Below are 21,260 nucleotides of genomic sequence, written 5' to 3' on the forward strand. Positions count from 1 at the left end.
AAGTCAGTCCTCACTCCCTAATCTTCTATCATTAAAATAGCTACCAGGTCTCTCCTAAAAACATGCTTGTTGTGTAGTTGGAATGTATGCCTCTGATCAGAGGTGCATTGTGGGTTACTTTGGTTAGTCAGGTTTCTTCAAATGTCACTCACTTATAAAAGCCTTCCTGGACTCCCCTTTCAAAGATAGCCTCTACCTATCACTATCTCCTGATACTGTTTAATTTTTTTATCAGAACTGAAATCTTATATGTTTAAAATTTTTTATTTTGAAATAATTGTAGAGAGGGTAAGGGGGGATAAATGGTAATGGAAGGAGACTTGACTTGGGGCAACGAACACACAATACAGTATGTAGGTGAAGTGTTGTAGCATTGTGCACCTGAAACCTATATAATTTTATTAACCAATGTCACCCCAATAAATTCAATAAAAATAAAAAAGAAAAAATCATTGTGGATTCACAAGAAGTTGCAAATCTAATAGATACATCGCTATGTACCCTTAACCCTGTTTCTCCTAATATCTGCATCTTATCTACTGTGCTATATCAAAACCAAGCCAAAACCAGCCTGTCAATACAATGTTTGTGTGTGGTTCAATGTCAATCACATGTGTGGGTTCATGTATCCACCAACATAGTCAAGAATCTGATAAGTTCTGTCACTAAAATGACCCCTTATCTTGCCCTTTTATACCCACACCCACCTACTCCCTACCCCTTAATCTTTCTCAACAAGGATTACAGAACTGTTCTACTGTTTCTGTAATTTCACTATTTCAAGAACATTATATAAATGAAATAGTATAGCCTGTATCCTTTTGGGATTGGCTTTTTTCACTCAGCATTATGCCCTTGGGATTCATCCAAGTTGCTGCATGTATCAATAGTCTATCTCCTTTTATTGCTGAGTAGTGTTCCATGATATTACATGGTGAAGATGTACCAGTTTGTTGTTATCCACCCATGGAAGGACATCTGGGTTGTTTTGATTTTGGCTAATGTGAGTAGAACTGTTACAAACATTCATGTACAGGTTTTATGTGAACATAAGTTTTTATTTCTCTGGGACATATGCCCCACAGTGCTATTTTTCAGTCATATAGTAAATGTATGTTTAGTTTATTAAAGAAACTACCAGATGATTTTCCAGAGTAGCTATAACATTTTACATTCTCATGAAATATTATATTTATGTGTATTTATTACTTATATTCCTCATTCGTATGTCAGCTCCACAAGGGTAGGAACTGTGTTTTGTTCGTTGTTCTGTCTCCAGTGCCTGGAATAGCACCTGGTACAGAGTAGGCATTAGATAAATATTTGTTGAAGAAATGAAGGAAACACAAGTTATAGCTATCACAACAACCTGAACTAACTAAAGTGTCCAAACTTAGCTGCAGGATGAAGAGCCAAACACCCCCCCATTTAAGTCCCAACTGTCATCCCAGTGCCCTCAACACCCATTTCCCCCCAGTTCTGATGCCCCTACTGTCTCATTCCAAGGCCTCTTTGCTATGACTAGGCTGCTTTCCTTCTCCTCCTTGTACATTTCATAGTTCTTAATAACCTGTGGACTTCTGTCCTTGTGTAGTCCAGATCTCCTCAAATAGATGGCTTTTCCTTTAAGACTTGGCATAAAACTCATGTCTTCCAAACACCTGTGCTTGATTAATCTCAGTGAGTTTTTAATTCATTCATTCATTCATTCATTCAACATTTACTGAATGCCTACTATTTTGGGCGCTCTTCCAGACTGGAAATATAGTAGTGCACAGTACAGATATGGTTCCTACTCTCAGAGATTAAATTCTAGTTCTTGGCCTTGCGATCTCTAAACCTTTTGAACATAAACATTGAGGAACATATATATGCAGGGATGATAGCCAAAACAATCAGCAGCCTGTACTGTAGGGGCCATCCAATCAGAATGTAAGCCAGCCACAAGCACTGAAGCAGAGCTTTGGAGGTCTCCTATCTGTACCAGGTGTTAACCCTTTAGTTGGTCATTTGTAAAGAGGCTCCAGGAGAGGTCAGATGACACCCACGAAGCTTAGGGCAGTGGCTACTTACCAATCAGTGTGAAAAAAATCCCTCAATATTTTACAATAGGTGTGGCCTTACCAGTGCACCCTGACTGAATGCCAACCTTGCATACATGTACAGTTGATCCTTGTTATTCATAGATTCTGTATTTGCAAACTTGCCTATTTCCTAAAATGTATTTGAAACCACAAAATTAATACTCACACTTTCTTGATCTTTTGCAGACATGTGCAGAGCATGAAAAATTTTAGTCTACCCATGCACACTTTCCCATCTGGGGTCAAAGAAGGGAACACTCTATCTTCTCGTTTCAGCTGTCATACAGAGGTGTCCCAGAGGATGGAGATGGTAGGGAGCAGTGCAATGTAGTGCAAGAAGCTCCAGCTCTGGAGAGAGTTGCATGGGGTTTGAATCTCAACTCTCGTCTGTCAGTGGGGCAGCCTCAGGCAAATCACTTAACACATCATAACCTCATTTTTTCCTGGTAAAATGAAAAAAAAATAGAATCTACAAGATGCGTTGTATTTATTTATTTATTTAGAAACAGGAAGGGAAAGAGAGGGAAGGGAGAGGGGAAAAGCTTCAATTTGTAGTTGCTTCACTTTAGTTGTTCATTGATTGCATCTCATTTGTGCCTTGACTGGAAAGCTCAAACCAAGCCAGTGACCCCTTGCTCAAGCCAAGGACCTTGGGCTCAAGCCAGCGATCTTTGGACTCAAGCCAGCGACTTAGGGATCATGTCAAATGATCCATGAGCCAGCAACACCACGCTCAAGTTGGTGTGCCTGCACTCAAACCAATGAACCCGTGCTCAAGCTATCAACCTCGGGGTTTCAAACTGGAGACCCCAGCATCCAAGGTTGACACTCTATCCACTGTGCCACCACTGGTCAAGCAGGGATGAGTTGTTTTTAGAATTTAAGATTATTATATATGTTACACAAACACACATACCTCTCTTATCCCCTAGGAACAACCATTCTATATTCTTCAGTTCAGTTATTGAAGTGACTTCATAGACTACAGCTGATTTGAGGAATAAAAATCAACTGAGAAAATCTTTTCTCTGAAGCTATAGTGAAAGCTTCTTGAAGATCCTCAGCACATGTTCAGTGTTATAGCCCTTCCCCCCAGAACATAGTTCTCTGTCCATAGCAGGCACTTGATATCTCATGTCTCTTGGGTGCATGGAGACTGCTAGCTTTTACTAAACCCTCATTATGCTCAAGCTTGATTGCCACTTCTTCTAGAAGACAGTCTCCCAATAGGTCCAGAATGTGATCCAGTGATCTGTTTTTAATATGAGCCACAAGTAAATCTGATGCTCAGTAGAATTTGGGAAACATTGGGCCACACAATCTCTCAGGCTTCTGCCAGCTCCTACATTCTGTGGCTGATAATTATCTAATATGTCCTGGATATGCAATAGAATCACCTGAAAAGCTCTTACTTGAGCTCTCGCCCTGACCAAGTGAATTAGAAGCCCTGAGGATGGAACCCAGATACTGATCTTTTGGAAAAGCTCCTCATATAATTCTAATATGTAGCCAAGGTACATAGTATGAACTACTGGTCTAATATGTAGTCTATTTCAGATGACATTGTCTTTTCAATAAAGTGATTCAAACCATTTGGAGATATATTGGGCTGATGTAGGGGTCCTCTCCCAGGGCTCTTCAAACCATTTGCATAGATAGCTAGTTACTAAGCCTATATATATCTAAGGGTGTTCTTAAATCTTTGAGTGACCAACTATTCCCCACAACTGATTGAATATGTGTTAATTTTGATACCATTAGACCTTGGCACATAGTATGTTTTCAATAAATATTTTAAAATAGCCTGACCAGGTGGTGGAACAGTGACTAGAGTGTGGACCTAGGACATTGAAGACCCAGGTTCAAAACACTGAGGTCTCCAGCTTGAGTGTGGGCTCATCAGGCTTGAGTACAGGCTCACCAGCTTGAGCGCAGGGTCTCTGGCTTGAGCATGGAATCAGAGACAAGACTCCATGGTTGCTGGCTTGAGCCCAAAGGTCGCTGGCTTGAAGCCCAAGGTTGCTGGCTTGAGCCCAAAGTTGCTGGCTTGAGGCCTCTGGTCAAGGCATGTATAAGAAGCAATAAACAACTAAAAGTACCACAACTACAAGTTGATTTTTATCATCTCTCTCCTTTCCAGTCTGTTCGTTTCTCTCTCAATCTCTCTCTCTCTCTCTCCCTCCCTATCTCTCTCATTCTCAAAAAAAATTAAATAGATAAAGTATTGGATTGTCACCTAGAATGGTCCTGGTAAAGCAAATTGTGCCTTCAAATGAAACCCTAATTTTCTGGTTCTGAGAACTTAGCCTGTACCTGAAGAGCCACCCTCTCCTTAGAGACACCTGGTCAGAAAAAAAGCCAAAATAATGGGAACTACTGCAGAAGAATTTTTTTTACAGAACTTTTTAAGGTATAGAGCTTGGCAGATGGTAGGTATTCAAACACTATTTGCTGAATTGATCAAGTAATTCATTATTAGCCTTAGCAATCAACTATCTTTTTTTCTGTGCTACTCTTTGCTTTGTGCTAGAGGGATACATAGCAATATAAAGTATCATCTCTTTACAACCTGGTTGGGTAGATGAGCAATGGCCATCTGGATTAGCAGGAAGTGCTATAGGTAATCCAGGAGAGGGCTGGAGGAGTTAGGAAGGATTCAGGACCAAGGTAGAATTGAGCTAGGCTATATAGATATCATTTAGCTGAAAAAAAGAGACACTGGAGTTCCCAAAATTCAGGGATGGTGAAAAAAACAGTATGAGGTGGGCACAAAGTGTTTCCAGGGAGCTGTGGGCAGAACTACCCGACGAGGCACTAGATGGGGAGTGAGAGTTAGGTGTGGATTTGGGGGGGGGCTTGGAAGCTGGGGAGAGGACATGTTCACTTCTAGACAGTCCCAAGTGAAGGAAGGAAGGACACCTGTGTCTCTTATCAGTGGGCCCATGAAACCAGGACGGCTTCTTATTGTCTCAGGCTTCCACAGTGCTTGCTATGGGAATTGCTTATAAGTAGGCTCAGGTGTGAAAGACAGCAAGCCAGCAGAAAGGAGAAGCAGGAGGCTGTCAAAGCTCGATGAACCTGAGCTTTATTCTTTTAAAATTGTCTCACAGTTATCAAAGTAGGGCTCTATTGTGCACTAAAATGTTTGGCCATCTACCTGATTTTGGTCATGGTATGAATGAACACAACCCTAAAATCTGTACTAATAGAGCCACAATATTTAAAAATGACCAAAGAATCGCCAGCTGCTGCCTGACCAGGCGGTGGCGCAGTGGATAGAGTGTCGGGCTGGGATGCGGAGGTCCCAGGTTTGAGACCCCGAGGTCGCCAGCTTGTTCGAGGGTTCATCGGATTTGAGCAAGACTCACCAGCTTGAGCCCAAGGTCGCTGGCTCAAGCAAGAGGTTACTCGATTTGCTGTAGCCCCACGGTCAAGGCACATATAAGAAATCAATCAATGAACAACTAAGGAAGCGCAACGAAGAATTGATGTTTCTCATCTCTCTCCCTTCCTGTCTGTCTCTACCTGTTCCTCTCTCTGAGACTCTCTGTCTCTGCCACAAAAAAAAGAAGAAGAAGAAAAAAAAAAAAAAAAGAATCGCCAGCTGCTGAATTCAGTCCTGAGGGAGAGGCAGGCTCTCTCCTCTGCTGCTTATTCCACGGAGCTGCTGGCCTCATGTTTACTTCAAGGGGCCTGTGGTGGCCTCGAAGGTACTTAGCAATTCTAGTCCCATGTTTCAAGCCAAAATTCATTTTAGCCAGAAAAAGTGCCTATTGCACAATGAGACTCCCAGATGCTTGAAGGAAAAATGGGTCAGTGAAGAGTTCAGATGTCTCAGTTTTAAGGTGCTCAATCTATGCTTAACGGGTTAGGATATTTCAACAACATCAATTCCTGGCCCCATCCCCTCAGAGATTCTGACTTTTTAAGTCGGATGTAGGCTTAGGAATCTGTATTTTATCAAGCATTCCCCAGTGATCCTTGTCATCAGAAAGGTTTTAAAAACAGTGGGTGACTGCATGCTAATAAGTTAGTGCAGGGGTTGGCCTGAAAAGGACCAAATTATTTTAAACTTTGTAGGCCATACATGATAGCACAAAAACAACCATCAGCAATATATAAATGATGAGTATGGCTGTGTTCCAATAAAGCTTTATTTATAAAAACAGGTGGTGTGCAGGATTTGGCCCATGCAAGCCCATGGTCTGCTGGCTCCTGAATTGTGTTCATTACTCTTCCCTGGTACCACATTTGCAGTTTGACAAGGGCCTTCCCAATTCTCAACGTTTTAATTCAAATGAGTGACCCCAGTATTAAGAATTTCAGTCCCCAGCCTGACCAGGCGGTGGCACAGTGGATAGAGCATCAGACTGGGATGTGGAGGAACCAGGTTCGAGACCCCAAGGTCGCCAGCTTGAGTGCAGGCTCATCTGGTTTGAGCAAAGCTCACCAGCTTGGACCCAAGGTCACTGGCTCGAGCAAGGGGTTACTCGGTCTGCTGAAGGCCCACGGTCAAGGCACATATGGGAAAGCAATCAATGAACAACTAGGGTGTCACTATGAGAAACTGATAATTGATGCTTCTCATCTCTCTTCGTTCCTGTCTGTCTGTCTCTGTCTATCCCTCTCTCTGACTCTCACTCTGTCTCTGTAAAAAAAAAAAAATTCAGGCTCCATCGCTGAACTTTGGTTATGCTTTGGGACAGGGTAAACTAAACTTTGAGAGTTCCTCGTATCAGCATGGCAAGGCAGGTGTCACTGTATTGAAGCAGAAGACTAGATGTGACTCCATGATATGTAGCAAAGAACAACTGGCAATGAGTGAGTCACCATCAGTGATCAAGGCGGAAGACTGAGAATAGTATGGAATCTTGGAGACCAACAGAGCAAGGGTCAACGAGGAATGGGGTACAGATAACATGAAATTAGCTTTACAACAGACACTGGAAATGATTATAATCTCTGAAAATATTGGCATTTCCACTTACTGCATCATGATTCTGCTCCTATATATTTGAATTTTGTTTTTGTAGTAGTATCTCTAGGGCAGGATCTAATCTTGGGCTTTGATAGAGATAGCAAGGAAGCTGTCCCCTCCCTATAGATGAATACTTAATACTTAAAAGGATACCAGTTAGGTTCTTCTTATGTTCAAATCTATTCCATAGGACCAAGTCAAACTAGAACGAGTGGATGAACAGGAATGGACTTTCTGCTTTAGCCTGCTGTGGGGAACAATCACTGATCCAATACTCAGGAAAACTGAGTTCTAGTTTCGGCTCCAGTACCAAATACTTTGATAATTTTGAGGAAACCATATCCTCTTCCCAGGTCTTCCTTTCATGTGTAAAAGTGAATGGGTAGACAGCATGGCCCATTTAGGTCTCTAGAGATGCCTCCATCCAACTGTGCATCCCGTGACAGATAACCACAGAGAAAGCAGAGGCTGTCTGTTAGGTAGAACAAAAATTTCACCTGCCTTGTCTGGTGGCACCTTGAGTGGAAATTTGGACTACTTGATACAGTCAAGCAGAGCTGCCTAAATATAGCTACAGATCTTTCTCTCTTGCCCCTTCCTTGTGCTCCTGCTGCAGCCTTTAGCTCCCAACCCAGGATTTGAGCATCAAGCTGTGCAGCACACGAAGGCCTTTCTCAACTCCCTTAAACATTCAACACTGTAATCTCTCTGCAACAATCTACAGCCCTGCATTTCATTGTGCTCTATTGTCTGCAGCCAACAATTTGTCCCGTGGGCTCAGGATAAGATGTCCGTGGTTCCTTTAGCTTAGTAGTTTCCAACCTTAGCTGCATTTTGAAATAACTGGAAGCTTTAAAAACTACCAATACCTGAGCCCCGTCCCCAAGAATTAGATGTAATTGGTTTGGGGTGTGGCTTGGGCATTGAGTTTTAAAAGCTTCTTTAGTGTTTCTGCCATGCAACCAGGACTGAGACCTACTGAGGTTCTGCAGGACTCAGGTAAAACAGGTGGCTTTCTGCAGGCTGCCCAATGTGGGGAATGAAATTGCTGGCTGTGGAAGAGGATACAGTTGGGACCAGGGCCCCAGGTCTAATGAGTACATTTTGTTCGGGTATGTCTTTATTTTAGGGCCCTGCCATCCTGTGTCTGATCTGGTAAATGAATCTCAACCATAGCATTAATGGCAAAAAATAGTTTAATGCATGGCATTCTGAAATGGTAGAGACCTTCAGGGCATTAAGATAAAGAATTTCTGGATTATAGAACTCAAGGCTCTATGGCAAGGCTGATAGTGGAAGTGGTTTGAAGGTGCTCCAACCTGATTTTCCCCAGACTCCCTCATCTCAGAAAATGACAACTTCATTCTTCCTATTGACTCCTCTCTTTTTTTCATCTCCTATATCTAATTGGTCAAAATATTGTCTTGGTTCTATCTTCAGAATATATCCAGAATTCATTCACTTTTCATAATCTCCATTGTTACCATCCTAGCCCAAGCTGCTATCATATTTAAACTGTTTTATTTCAGTAGACTCAGAATTGGTCTCCTTTGGTGTCACACTCCTACACTATTTTCTACACAGCAGCCAGAAGAGTCCTTCTAAAATGCAAGGCAGATCCTGCCTGCTTAACAGTCTAGTGGAGTAAAATTCAAAATTCTTGTCATGGCTTACAAAGCCCTACATAACCCAGCCCCCAACCCCCTACCTTGTAAGCACAACCCCTCTGACTCCTCCTCAGTCATTCTGTTGCAGTCACACTGGGCTCCTTTGCTGTTCATCATGCACCCCATTACTATTCCCACGTCAGAGCCTCTATTGTTCTTTCTGTCTGGAAGGCTCTTCCTCCAGATAACCTCATGGCTTCTCTCCTTCACTTACGTCAGGTTTCTGCTGAAGTGTCACCTCCTCAAAGAGGTCTTCTCTGACCATCCTGTCTAAACTAATACCTCAATCACTTCCATATTAACTCATTCATTCTCCTATGGCTTTCCTTACCCTGCTCAATTTGTCCTCATGCTTGTTATTTGCTACCTTAAAGATATTTGTTTACTGTATGTCTGTCCCTGCTAGAATGGATGTATCCTTGAGGCCAGGAAGTTTTATCTGTCTTATTTACTGTGAAATCCTTCATCACCTAAAACAGTGCCTGGCCCATAGAAGGTCCTCCCTAAATTTGTCACATGAGTGAATAAATGCCCCAAAGACATGAACCCTGCATTTCCTCCAATCCAAGGAGCACCCAGGAGAGACTTAGTTTCAGTGTTTGCTAAACATCTGTCTTACTGTCTTACTGTCTTACTGAATTTGTGGTATTATTTTCAAGAACTAGACAAAAAAATAAAATAGAAACAATAAGAAGGCCTTGGCTGGTTGGCTTAGCGGTAGAGTGTTGGCCCAGCATGTGGAAGTCCCGGATTCAATTCCCAGCCAGAGCACACAGGAGAAGCACCCATCTGCTTCTCCACCCTTCCTCCTCTCTTTCCTCTCTATCTCTCTCTTCCCCTCCCTCAGCCAAGGCCCCATTGGAGCAAAGTTGGCCCAGGCACTGGGGATGGCTCTGTGGCCTCTGCCTCAGGTGCTAGAATGGCTCTGGCCACAACAGAGCAACGTCCCAGATGGGCAGAGGATTGCCCCGTGGTGGGCATGCTGGGTGGTTCCCAGTTGGGTGCATGCAGAGTCTGTCTGTCTGCCTCTCTGCTTCTAACTTCAGAAAAGTACCAAAAAAGTAAATAAAATAAAGAACTAGAGAGCCTAGTTGATTCTTTGGGCATTTCTTATAGAACTGAACAAAGTGGTAGAGAGCCCAGAACTAGAAATCCAGAATACCTGGGTATGTCCTCAATGTTTCTGTTCTTGAACAGTGTAGAAATTATGGATAAATCATTTTAGAGTGCTAGGCATAATTTCTCCCACATCTAAAATCATATTTCCTATGAGCAGAGCAGAGCTGTAAGACGAATAAGATAATTTCTCTAAATCCTTTCAGATGCTTATATGTAATAAAAACTACCATTTAGGTATATTTCACATTAAGAAAACTAATATATAAAACTTCACTGTTTCAGAAGCTAAGCAGGGTCGGGCCTGGTTAGTACTTGGATGGGGAAACTTCACTGTATGTTATTATTAAAGAATTTTTGCAAACTCCCTTAGATTTAGAGCATTAATAATGGCATTCAGTTTACACAAATTTGAATCATGCCTCGCTTTTTCAGAACATACCAATCCCAGGATGGGGCAAAAGTAGGTTTACAGTTATTCATATGGAAGTTAATACAATAATTAATAAATAATACTGTAAGAATAAATTCTGTGCTTCACACATTCAAAACTGTAAACCTACTTTTTGTCCCAACCTGCATAAAGAAGCACTTAGCACATTGTCTAGCACCTAGTAAGAAATCAATACTTATTTACTGACTTACTGATCAGTAAGAGAAAGTGTACCCATCCTAAGAAATCGTAACTCTGGCATGGCAAAGATCAGGTTTTTCTCAAGGATGGAGAACTTATCAGCCCTCTGTTCTTTTTCTAGTCCCCCAAATCTGCCTTCATCAGTGCTGCAAAGAAGGCCAAGCTGAGATCCAATCCTGCGAAAGTCCGATTTTCTGAGCAGGTGGCAGTTGAAGAAACAGATGCAGTAAGTGCACCTTCTGCTCCCTCTCCTTGGCCCTTGGCCAGAATCGGCCTGGCTGTCGAGGTCTCACTCTGGGGCAGTCGCTCATCTGCTGCTCCTCAGAGTCGAGGTCATCCCAAAGGGGTTGGACTGGGAGATCTCGGGACTTTGGGTGGATAGTGAGCAAGGAGTGTGTTTCATCCAGAGAGGCTCTGGACATTGTGGGGAGAAATAATGTGTTATCAATTCGCTCAAGATTCTCAAGGTGCTTAGAGAAATTTCATCTCTATCACAGTGCCTTTCACTCAGAACAAGTGCTCCATGCACATCTTTTGGCTACCTCATAGAAGCAGGAATGAAGCAGTGGTTTTCTGAAGATCCGGAGAAAGTGGCTAGTGAAATTGAGCTCTCTTCACATTGAAGTGGCCCTGTAACTTCACATCTTGACTGAAGAAGGCTGTGCAGTGAAGGGTGAAGCAGACTAGGGGAATGACACAGGCTCTTCTTAAGTCAGAAAGCTTTTATTATGCACCTACTGTGTTCCCAGCACCACAAGGGATGCAAAATAAATACCTGTTCCCTGCCACTGAATACATCTCAGTGATGCTGAGGGGTAAGTGGTTCAGATTGAAACAGTATAGGATCCCTCGCTGAGTGTTGTCGTTTTGAGGAGCAGGTGATGTTCAGCAGCCCATTCCAGGTACTGGCCAATTTGAGGGGTTATGGCCCACCTGCAATCTTTCTCACTTCTTTGTGGGGTTTACATGAGCTGAGCTGTCCACTCCAGATAAGCAAATGAGAAGAGGTTGGTGGAGAGCAGAAAGATGTGTGGTTAGCTATCATGGATATGGCCAGAGTCCCCCAGGAGTCTGCAGATGTTGGTGATATCTGGTGGGTGTGGAGGTGGGGTGAAGGGATAGCCAGAGCTATCAGCCACCTGTGTGCTTTTATAGGCTCTCAGGAGACTCACGGCATTTATGTACTGAAACACAGCTGCAGTTGAGAGCATCTAGTAGGCCCAGACTGAGTGGGAAAATCAGTAGAGTGCCAGGCACTTCTATAGTTCTTTGAGGCAGAACCACTCATAAGAAGGGATAGAGGACACAGGTGTCTTCCATCTCCATTTTCCTGACTCATTCCCAAACTCAGCCCAGGCCGGCCTCCTGTTGGAGAAGGACTGCAAAGCCCAAGGGACTAACTATAGGGCCCCACTGGTAAGGTGGTGGTTGGGCTTCATGCCAGTTCTAGCAGAAGAAGTTGAGGAGAAGCAGGGGTTGGTGAGAAGAGGAAAGAGAACTGTATGGAGGCCCTGCAAATCAAGGTGAAGTAGAACCTGAGGTTCAAGTCACTAAAATAATATTTATATCCTAAGTCCTTGAAAATTCAGAGCCCTTGATTTTGGAAAGTACAGACAGGTGTAGCCTGTGGCATCTCAGCATTACAGAATAATCAATCAAGGCCAGGCTACTCAGTGAAGAACTCCCTCCTTTCCTTCCCTTACCTTCTTCCCCTCTTTTTTTTCTCCCTTCTCTTCCTCTCCCTTCCACTTTTCCTTCCCCATTCTCTCCTTCCTCCACCATGACTCTCCTTCTCCATATGTTTGAGCTAGCTACAGGCAGAATCAAGCTCCCACTCCAGACCAGTCTGAGTACAAATGCTCCAGAGTAGTTGGAACCCATCCAGGTTATTTCTATTGCCCCTGGGCATGCCACTAGGTGCGGTATAAGGCTCTTGTCTGTAAAAGAGTAGGCACTACTCTAGTGGTGCTCAGGAAATTACATTGTGTCTCAACAGCATCCCACCACCACCACCACCACCACCACCATTAGTGTAGACCATAGCAACCTCACCATTGGTTGGGACCTGGGAAAATCCATGTCCCGGTGATAACGGGCTATCCTATCATTCCTTTTGCTTCATGTTCCAAGGCTTTATTAAGCATCCAAAGCAAAAATAAATCCTGTGTTTCTTGCCTACTCTATTTTTAAACTAAATCAATTAAGTAATTATCTGAGTCCAACCTAGTGTGCTAAATAAAACCTGCCACCACTGAGTGTCGTCAGCCTTAGGATCCATGGCCTCTGGGCTTGGCAGCAGCTCAGTATCTCAAGATCAGGGAGAGAACCAGGGAGTCACACTTTTCCAACTCTATAACCCATCACTTCCCACCATGGCTTTACTCCTGGCTCCCCACCACTGATAACTACACCCCAACCCAGGAGGACTTACTTGTTCATGTTTTCATACTTTGTCCATTACAGTGTCCAGATCTGGACTGTTCTGTTATAGCCTAACAGTCCACACCCACTATCTCCTTCAAAATAAAAATGCAATTACTTCATCTGGGAAAGCTTAACACCTGTTGCTTTGTTTTGGTTTTATAATTGTTCTCTAATGGATTTGTGTGTGTGCATGCATGCACATGCATGCTAAACACTACAGTAAGAGTGTAAGACTAAACCCATGTCTTTGGTTTTTGCCATGTCCCCCAGGGGGTTTAGCACAGTGCATGTAATAGAGGCTCAATAAATACCCACTGAATTAACCCTTTGAGTATTACGAATGTTCATGTACATCCTCTTGCCTCCTGACCATCCAGAGTACGATCAATTTATTTTAAAAATGTGTAAAGCAACATTAAAAAAAGATAAATGTATGTTCTTCTTGTTTCCATAAATTCGTTATCAAACAAACATGACTTTAAGTTAATAAAACTGTAACTGGAATTAATTTCTTTTATTGAAAAAGAAAACTCACTCCCAGGAGTCAGCGAGCATGAAAAAAAAGTCACTACTCAAAGGGTTAAGGAATCTGGTCATCTTATGCAATTTTTCACTTCTGAGAAAACTGATGCTGTTGGCCCTGGAAATGGTTGGATTCTCCTGATGAGTCTAATCATTCAAGAAAGCACATATCAAGTACCTACTGCACATATATTCAGCAGCAATTTATTGAGTACCAACTGTATGTCAGGGACTCTGCTCAATGTTTTAACTACAAAGATTAAATAGAAAATGGTTGTAGTGCTCTGAGTTGACTGTTTGACTGTGAAAGGCAAACTTTTTTCAAAAATATGAGAAGAGCACTAAGAGAGGTGTGTATAAGTTGCTATTGGAACACATGGGAACACCAGGTCAAAGGACCTGACAATACTGGATAAGGCTTTCTAGAATTCACATTAAAATGGATTTTAAAGAATGAGTAGGAGTTACCAATAAAGGAAAGAGGAAGGAAGAGAGAACAGTCTTTATTTTACAAATATTTATTGAGAATTTAACATACACCACTTTATAAGTAAAATGGCTGATCCAGAAAAATTTTTGCAAAGGAATAATAAAGTGTTCAAAATGGGTGTTATCAGTGGTTCTCAATCAGGGTTGCTAGTGTGCACTTTCAGAGAACTTTTGGAAATATCTGAGAGTGTTTTTGGTCATCCCCATGGTTTGGCATTCTATTGGCATTTAGAGTCTCAGGGTCAGAGGTATAAAGTGTCCTACAGGAAAAGTCCCTGAATGATGACTTGTCAGAGATATGGAGGCATGAAAGAGTAGCATGGATACCTGGAATGGTGAACATGACTTTGGGGAAATAGGTGCTAGGACAGGAAGAGCCTAAGATGCCACAGAGGAGGGAGAATGGTAGTCATAGAGGTGGATGTAAACTTGATTATTTAAAGGAACTGGTGAAATGGAGGTGTCAGGAGATAGGAGCAGATGAGTGAGGTATGCTCCTAAAGAAGTCTCCCATGAGCCCTTCAATTTGTGGTGATCTCTGTGGGCCAAGCACCACTCTAAGCTGTGGATCTTTGAGCCACAATAGAATGTGGGCATGCCGTGACATCAAATGTTGAAGTTTTGATATGGCCCAACATCTTGGAGAATTTGGTTTTGATGTCCATGTCACATTATTATTGATCTTCTCTTTCTTCTGTCTCTTTGTCCTTTCATACTTCTAGCTCCCTGTCTCCTTTATTCACTCTTTTGTCTTCCTTTCTATACTCCTCCTCTGGCCTTTATCCTCTTTCTAAATGAGACCCTCTTTTTGTCCTTTCCCTGTCTATTCACAGAAAATGATGAAGAAAGAAGCTCTTCTCCTCATCCCCAATGTCCTGAAGGTCTTCTTAGAAAATGGACAGATCAAGTCTTTCACATTTGATGGCCGGACCACTGTTAAGGTACATAAAGAGTCTTCTCTTTTGGGCCAGTGTTGCACTCTCTAGAGCACTACAGTTGCTGGTACCCAGATTCTTCTGAGTCTGCACAGAGCTGCTTGCTGCCAGAACAAGGTGGCCTTTGAGCTCCTGCAAAACACACAGTCCTCAGATGAAGTAGGGGGAGGGAATTTCATGACCAAATGTGTGCTAGTGATTGTAAATATATGTGTGTGCCACATATGTGTACATGCATGTGTGTGTGCATGCACATGTTCACACGCATTTACTGGTGAATTGTTTTGTATCGGTGTTACACTAAGCCTTTCAAGACTCTTAGGAACCAAAAAGAGTGAAGATCCTTAAACCACTTATAATGCAAAAGTGATTTATATTGATAAAATAACAGCTACACAAGTTTACACACAGAAATCAACAAACACAATCTCTTGGGAGATTAGCTTAGCCATGACTTACTGTTTAAATAATAAACAGATTTTAAGTACTGAACTAATATTTGAAAAGTCTAGCATCCGTCCCTTTGACTATATTTTTTTGCAAAAAGAACAACTACTGATCTGTGATTCTTAATGATTCACCCAGGTATCCAAAAGTTGTATGAAAATTCCCCTAATCCTGAGGAGTAGAGATCATGATACAATTAACCCCCAGGTTCAACTCTGCTCTGAGACAGAAATAGCTATTCTTGCTTCGTCTGAACTCTCTCCAGAAAGAGAATGCCATTTCCAGAATGAATGTTTCTTTTCTTTTGTGTGTGTGTGTCTATTTTTCCGAAGTGAGAAGCGGGGGGGGGGGGGGGAGGCAGACAGACAGACTCTCACATGTGCCCGACTGGGATCCACCCAGTATACCCATGAGGGGGTGATGCTCATCCCAACTAGGGCGTTGCTCTGCTGCAACCAGATCCATTCTAGCATCTGAGGTGGAGGCCATGGAGCCATCCTCAGCACCTGGGCCGACTTTGCTCCAGTGGAGCCTTGGCTGTGGGATGAGAAGAGAAAGATAGAGAGAAAGGAGAGGGGGAAGGGTTGAGAAGCATATGGGCACTTCTTCTGTGTGCCCTGGGCAGGAATTGAACCCAGGACTTCCACACACCATGCTGACAGTCTACCGCCAACCTAACCGGCCAGACAGAATGAATGTTTCCATGTAAGCAATGCTGCCCAGAGTGAAGGTCAGCTACAGTGCCTGTCCAGAAAACCTACCTTGGCTCAAAGGTGTTCTGGTACCCATGCAGAGGCCAAGACAACCCACTGAGTCAAGAAACCTTTCTAGGCCAAGAAACTTTCCCTAAGAAGAATTAACATATTTTTAGAATTGACCTTGCCAGTAGTTCTCGGCTAGAGTTGGCATTGCCCTTTCCCAGACAGCTTTTGGGAATGTCTGAGGCAGTTGGTGATCAACCTCATGGATGCTACTAGCATTTGGTCTCTCAAGGTAAAAACAAACAAACAAACAAACAAACAAAAAACCCACCACCACCACAACAACAAAAAACTAAATGTCCTTTAGAAAGTAGGAGAGTCCATGAATTATGAAGAATTGTCTCTGCAAAAGGGCCGGTAACATCCAAATTGTAAAACACTAAGCCTATAACTTATTGATTGAAGCAAGAGCTTCTTTGGAATGCTCAGGAATGCATGGATCCTCCATGGGACCAAGGACTAAAATACACTCCAGAGGGTGCCCTGGGGTGGTCTCTTGGCTATTGAATGTCTCATCTCAGTCTATGAGAGGGGTATTGAACTGGAACTAAGTCACCCAAGAGTATTCAAATGCCCCTCCTCCAGGTGTGAATATCTCTTTGTGTCAGCATCGTCCTTGATGTTGATTTATAGGCTGGTATGTCTGCTTTAGAACTGTCTCCACACTGAAGCCTTTAACCCTCTATTTCCACTTGGAGCTTTCTCCAAATATTCTCCCACCAGTGACATCACCACCCCTGTGGCTTTCAGGTAACCCTAGCATTCAATGACAACAGTGCCCCCCTGGCTTGTGATCTCACCCTGACTTTAGAGAGAGTGCATTGGCTATTTGTTGGAACTTGCACAGGCTGCCAAGCCACTTGTCCCAGAGAGGTACCTGAATGAATTGACAGCCTGGCATGGGGGCTGTTACACTTGTAACACCAGTTGGCAATCACCAACTTGGCTATCCACAATCCCAATGCAGCCGAACTACAAAGAAAACCTCATTTGTTTCTGCCAGAGCTCCAGAAACACTAGCGCCTCTGTGACTACTTGGATAACACAAAGAGATACTCTCAAGTAGCCACCAATTTCCAGCTGAAAATTTGAATGGATCAATGTCTTTTTCATTTTCACTGAAGGGCTTTTGGCAGCCCTGGGTATAAGGGAGCTTCACATTCCCAAGCCTGCTTCTTGCTGTCCTTTGGGAGATGAGTGATGCTGACTCCACAAACATACACTGGAGCCCAGTGTAGGCCTGAGTCACAACAGATAGATGGCAGAAGTATCAAACTGACATTTGAGCAGTCCCACAGATACTTTTCCAGATACCCTAATATTAAAAGTAGGGCAGGAGAGCAGACAGATCCCAGAAGTACTCAGATTTATGACTGTACACAAGACACGTGACATAGTTCCTCTGTGTGAACACATTTTTCAAGTTGCTAAATTGATTTTCTCTAAAAGCCAGCTACAACCAAAAATGAACATTTTGCCAGTAACTCAAATCATTCCATTTAGATTTTGAATCCAGAAAGTTGACTTTTAAATCATATAATTGTAGCTTTTGCTTTTTAAAATTCCTAAATAAAAAGTTGAGGGATAAACCAGAGTGAACATTCTTACATGAGAAGGTGAGGAAAAAACTAGCAGAGTGGTTGCACTTAGTAAGCACTCAAGAAATAATTTGTTGAAAAGAAGAAGAGAGGGAGGAAAGGAGAGCCAGCTATGACATTCTTTTGCTATATGCCTGGTCAGGCCAAATTCAGAAACACTTCTTTCTACCCCTGCACCATTGGTGTTCCCCAGGCCCAGGCCTCAAACTAGCACTAATGTGTCACTGTCCTCATCCTGGCGCACATTGCTTAGACCACCATAAAGGCCAGTGTCTGGCCCACTTTCCCAGCCTCAGCCTTTTCCCCAGCACTATCTTTCTTGGTAGTCAGTCCCTTCACCCATGTTTGGTGCTTAAAGTAGCTTAAAGCTGAAACAGAATCTCCTTCTCAAGGCTCTTTCCTCTTCCATAGGATGTAATGGTGACATTACAAGACCGTCTTTCCCTGAGGTACATTGAGCACTTTGCTCTTGTCCTTGAGTATGCCGGGCCAGAACAGAACCAGAAGTTCCTGCTTCTCCAAGACAAGCAGCCCTTGGCTTATGTAAGTATCTCTTTTATCCTGGCTTGATAGCTTTGCATGTGACTCTACTAGAGAAAAGGATACCAGACACTCTGTGGAAAATTCATAATGATATGCTCAGCCAGGTCCCAGAAGTAACAGTTCACAACCAAAGTCTGTACTACCCACCTCCAGAGGGCTTTTGCCAATGTCCCTTGTAACCTAAAAAGGGCATGAAGATTGTTAGTCCTGGTCTTTATGGGAAAAATATGGGATGGTAATTTTTACTGCATGGCTCCAAGAATGCAGAGTTGAGAAACACTGTCAACCCTCCGGTTTCCTGAAAGCTGTACCTGCTAGACTTTTCTGCCTCTGAGAGAAAACTTGGTCTTTATATGAAAGCTATGATGAAAGGGTCAGCCAATGGAGCCTAGTGAAACCAGTGATGCCAGGACAAGTGTGGAATGGGAATGGGCTGAGGAGGGCCAAGAATGGACGGTATGTCACCCATGTCATCTTCCAAGGCAGAGAAAGAGAAAGTGTCTTATCATCTTAAACTTTGCCATATGGGAAAAAACTGGGGTGATTCAGGATGGCAGCATAGTATTTCACCAACAGTGAGACAGCGGGAAGAGCCAAAGGACAACCAGGGCCAATCAATTTCCCAGAGAGGGAAGAAAGGAGTCACAGAGAGACAGTTGGGAAGAAATGGCTAAATGGAAGTGAAACAAAGCCAAAATCACATGCAAAAATAAAAAGGAGAGGGGAGGATTTTGGAAAGAAAAATTCTTCAAGTTCAGCTCTCAGTCAAATGCAATCCAGAAACTCACAGGTTCACACCCATGAAGGGAGGGGCTGTGGGCATCCTGCTTGGAGGGAGTCCTAAATGCCTCCTCACCCCTCAAGAGGTCTTTTGAGCCCAATTGGTCTCTTGTTCCAAATGGGATTTTAAACCTTTTTTTTGAAAAAAAAAAAAAAAAAAAAAAAAAAAAAAAAAAAAACCACACCACTTCAAATATCCACAGGAGTAGAAGGATTTGTATAAAGAATCTCAATACCCAATGCTTGTTTCAGCAGGTACTGATATATATTGCCCATTTGTTTCATCTATACCTCCAAATGGAATTTTAAATCTTAGATTTAGCTTCTAATCATCAACTTGCTCTGCTTGAGGCTGGGGTCCTCTATAAGGTAAATGCAGTTGCCCCATAGCTGGAACAGAGTCAAAGAAATTCCCAGGAGCCCTCTTTTCCTATCTAGTATCTGGGGTCTTAGACCCAATTGTTAATAAAGGCCACATTCTGGATGTGATGAAAAAATTCTAGTCACTTGGGTCAGAAGGGCAGAAAAGACCTGGCTCCTCATCACTTTTCTCTAAGGATAAATGGAATTGGCCAGGCAGGAGACAGCACTCTTGCTCTGCCCCAAACCCCACCTTGACAAGTCACAAGCTGGCTCCCACAGGCATGGCCATTGATCCCCAGATCTCTTTGCCTCCCACCTCTCATCCCTGGCATTCAGGTGGTGCAGCGGACACACTATCACGGAATGAAATGCCTCTTCCGAATAAGCTTCTTTCCCAAAGACCCTGTGGAGCTGCTGCGTCGGGATCCTGCTGCTTTCGAATACCTGTACATCCAGGTAGAGTCTGATTGGGGATACACAGACAGACAGTCCCATGAACAAAAAGGCAGGCAAGCTGTTCTACCATCACAATGATGTCACTATGTAAGTTTTTCCAACCTCCAGGTAGCTCTGAAAGCCCTTTCCTTTTCTGCTACCACTGTAGGCCATGGCCAAGTTGATTGGCCTGGTGACCTGAACTGGCTGTAGCTCGAAGTCCTGTCTGTTTAAAAAGATTTCATCGGCCCTGGCTGGTTTTCTCAGCAGTAGAACATTGGCCTGGCATGTGGAAGTCCTGGATTTGATTCCCGGTCAGAGCACACAGGAGAAGCATCCATCTGCTTCTCCACCCCTCCCCCTCTCCTTTCTCTCTATCTCTCTCTTCCCTTCCTGCAGCCAAGGCTACATTGAAGCAACATTGGCCTGTGCACTGAGGATGGCTCCATAGCCTCCACCTCAGGCACTGGAATGGCTCTGGTTGCAACGGAGCAGTGTCCCAGAGGGGCATAGCATCGCCCCCTAGTGGTCTTGCCAGGTGGATCCCGGTTGGGCACATGCAGGAGTCTGTCTCTCTACCTCCCTGCTTCTCACTTCAGAAAAATACAAACAAACAAACAAACAAAAGAAAAACAATCTGATTTCATAAATTTTCAAGAGCAAGCAACACCAATAACTCTGGCACCATCACAGAATCTCAAGGTTTAACAAGCCCATTTCTGTAACAGGGGTTTCTAACCCCTATTGCCTAGCTCTAGTAAGGAGATAATTCCCGATTCGGTTCATCCAGAGACATTTGCTGAGCATTTATTTATTCTGGGTCAGATCTTGTGCCCAGTGCTGGTAATCAAGATGAACAAAGAAATGTCTGACTCACTAGATCTCATAGATATGTGCACAAATAAATATAAGATAATGTGGCAGGGTGAAATGACAGTAACGGCATCCAAGAAGCAGTTTGCCAACTCTCCATGGAGGGAGATAGTGAAGACTTCACAGAGGAAGTTTTATGTGCATGCTCTTAGGCTCCAAGGATGAGTGGATATTTGCTGTGTGCAGAAGTGGAGTGGTAGGGGTACGTTCTATACAAAGGGACTTGCATCTGCAAAGGCTTGGTAGATTGAAATAGCACAGCATGATGCGAGAGCTGGGAGTAATTTATTATGGCTGGAGTGCAGAATGTGAGGTAAGAATTGGTACAAAATGAAATGCGAGGGACAGTAAGCAGGTCATAAAGGGTTTGATTGGTCATGGTAAGCACAGGCTTTAAAATAATTTAGGGCAGTGGTTCTTAAAGTGTGGTTCCTGGACCAGCAGCAGCATTAACCAGGAACTTCTTAGAAGCAAATTCTTGAGCCCTAGCCTAGTCCTAATAAATCAGAAACTCTGGCATTTGGGCCCAGCAACCTGTTTTAACATGACTTCTAAGGCAGTGGTCCCCAACCCCCAGGCCACAGACCAGTACCAGTCCGTGGGCCATTTGG

The 21,260-nt window shown here is 43.2% G+C and overlaps 1 protein-coding gene and 1 long non-coding RNA gene across 2 annotated transcripts in view; one reads left to right on the top strand and one right to left on the bottom strand.

Moving 5' to 3' along the window:
- Positions 1-21,260, top strand: part of FRMPD3 (FERM and PDZ domain containing 3) — a 137,424-nt gene that overhangs the window by 76,950 nt on the left and 39,214 nt on the right. Inside the window, exons 6-9 of the mRNA XM_066356097.1 lie at positions 10,601-10,705; positions 14,748-14,855; positions 18,067-18,198; positions 19,678-19,797. Coding sequence (XP_066212194.1) covers positions 10,601-10,705; positions 14,748-14,855; positions 18,067-18,198; positions 19,678-19,797 — 465 coding nt within the window. The remainder of the gene's footprint in view (positions 1-10,600; positions 10,706-14,747; positions 14,856-18,066; positions 18,199-19,677; positions 19,798-21,260) is intronic.
- LOC136385322 (uncharacterized) overlaps positions 14,850-21,260 on the bottom strand; it is a 46,539-nt gene continuing 40,128 nt past the window's right edge. Inside the window, exon 3 of the long non-coding RNA XR_010747806.1 lies at positions 14,850-14,981. This is a non-coding gene — a long non-coding RNA (uncharacterized lncRNA). The remainder of the gene's footprint in view (positions 14,982-21,260) is intronic.

This window comes from Saccopteryx leptura, chromosome X (genome assembly GCF_036850995.1).
Source record: "Saccopteryx leptura isolate mSacLep1 chromosome X, mSacLep1_pri_phased_curated, whole genome shotgun sequence".
In the NCBI taxonomy this organism is placed as follows: Eukaryota; Metazoa; Chordata; class Mammalia; order Chiroptera; family Emballonuridae; genus Saccopteryx; species Saccopteryx leptura.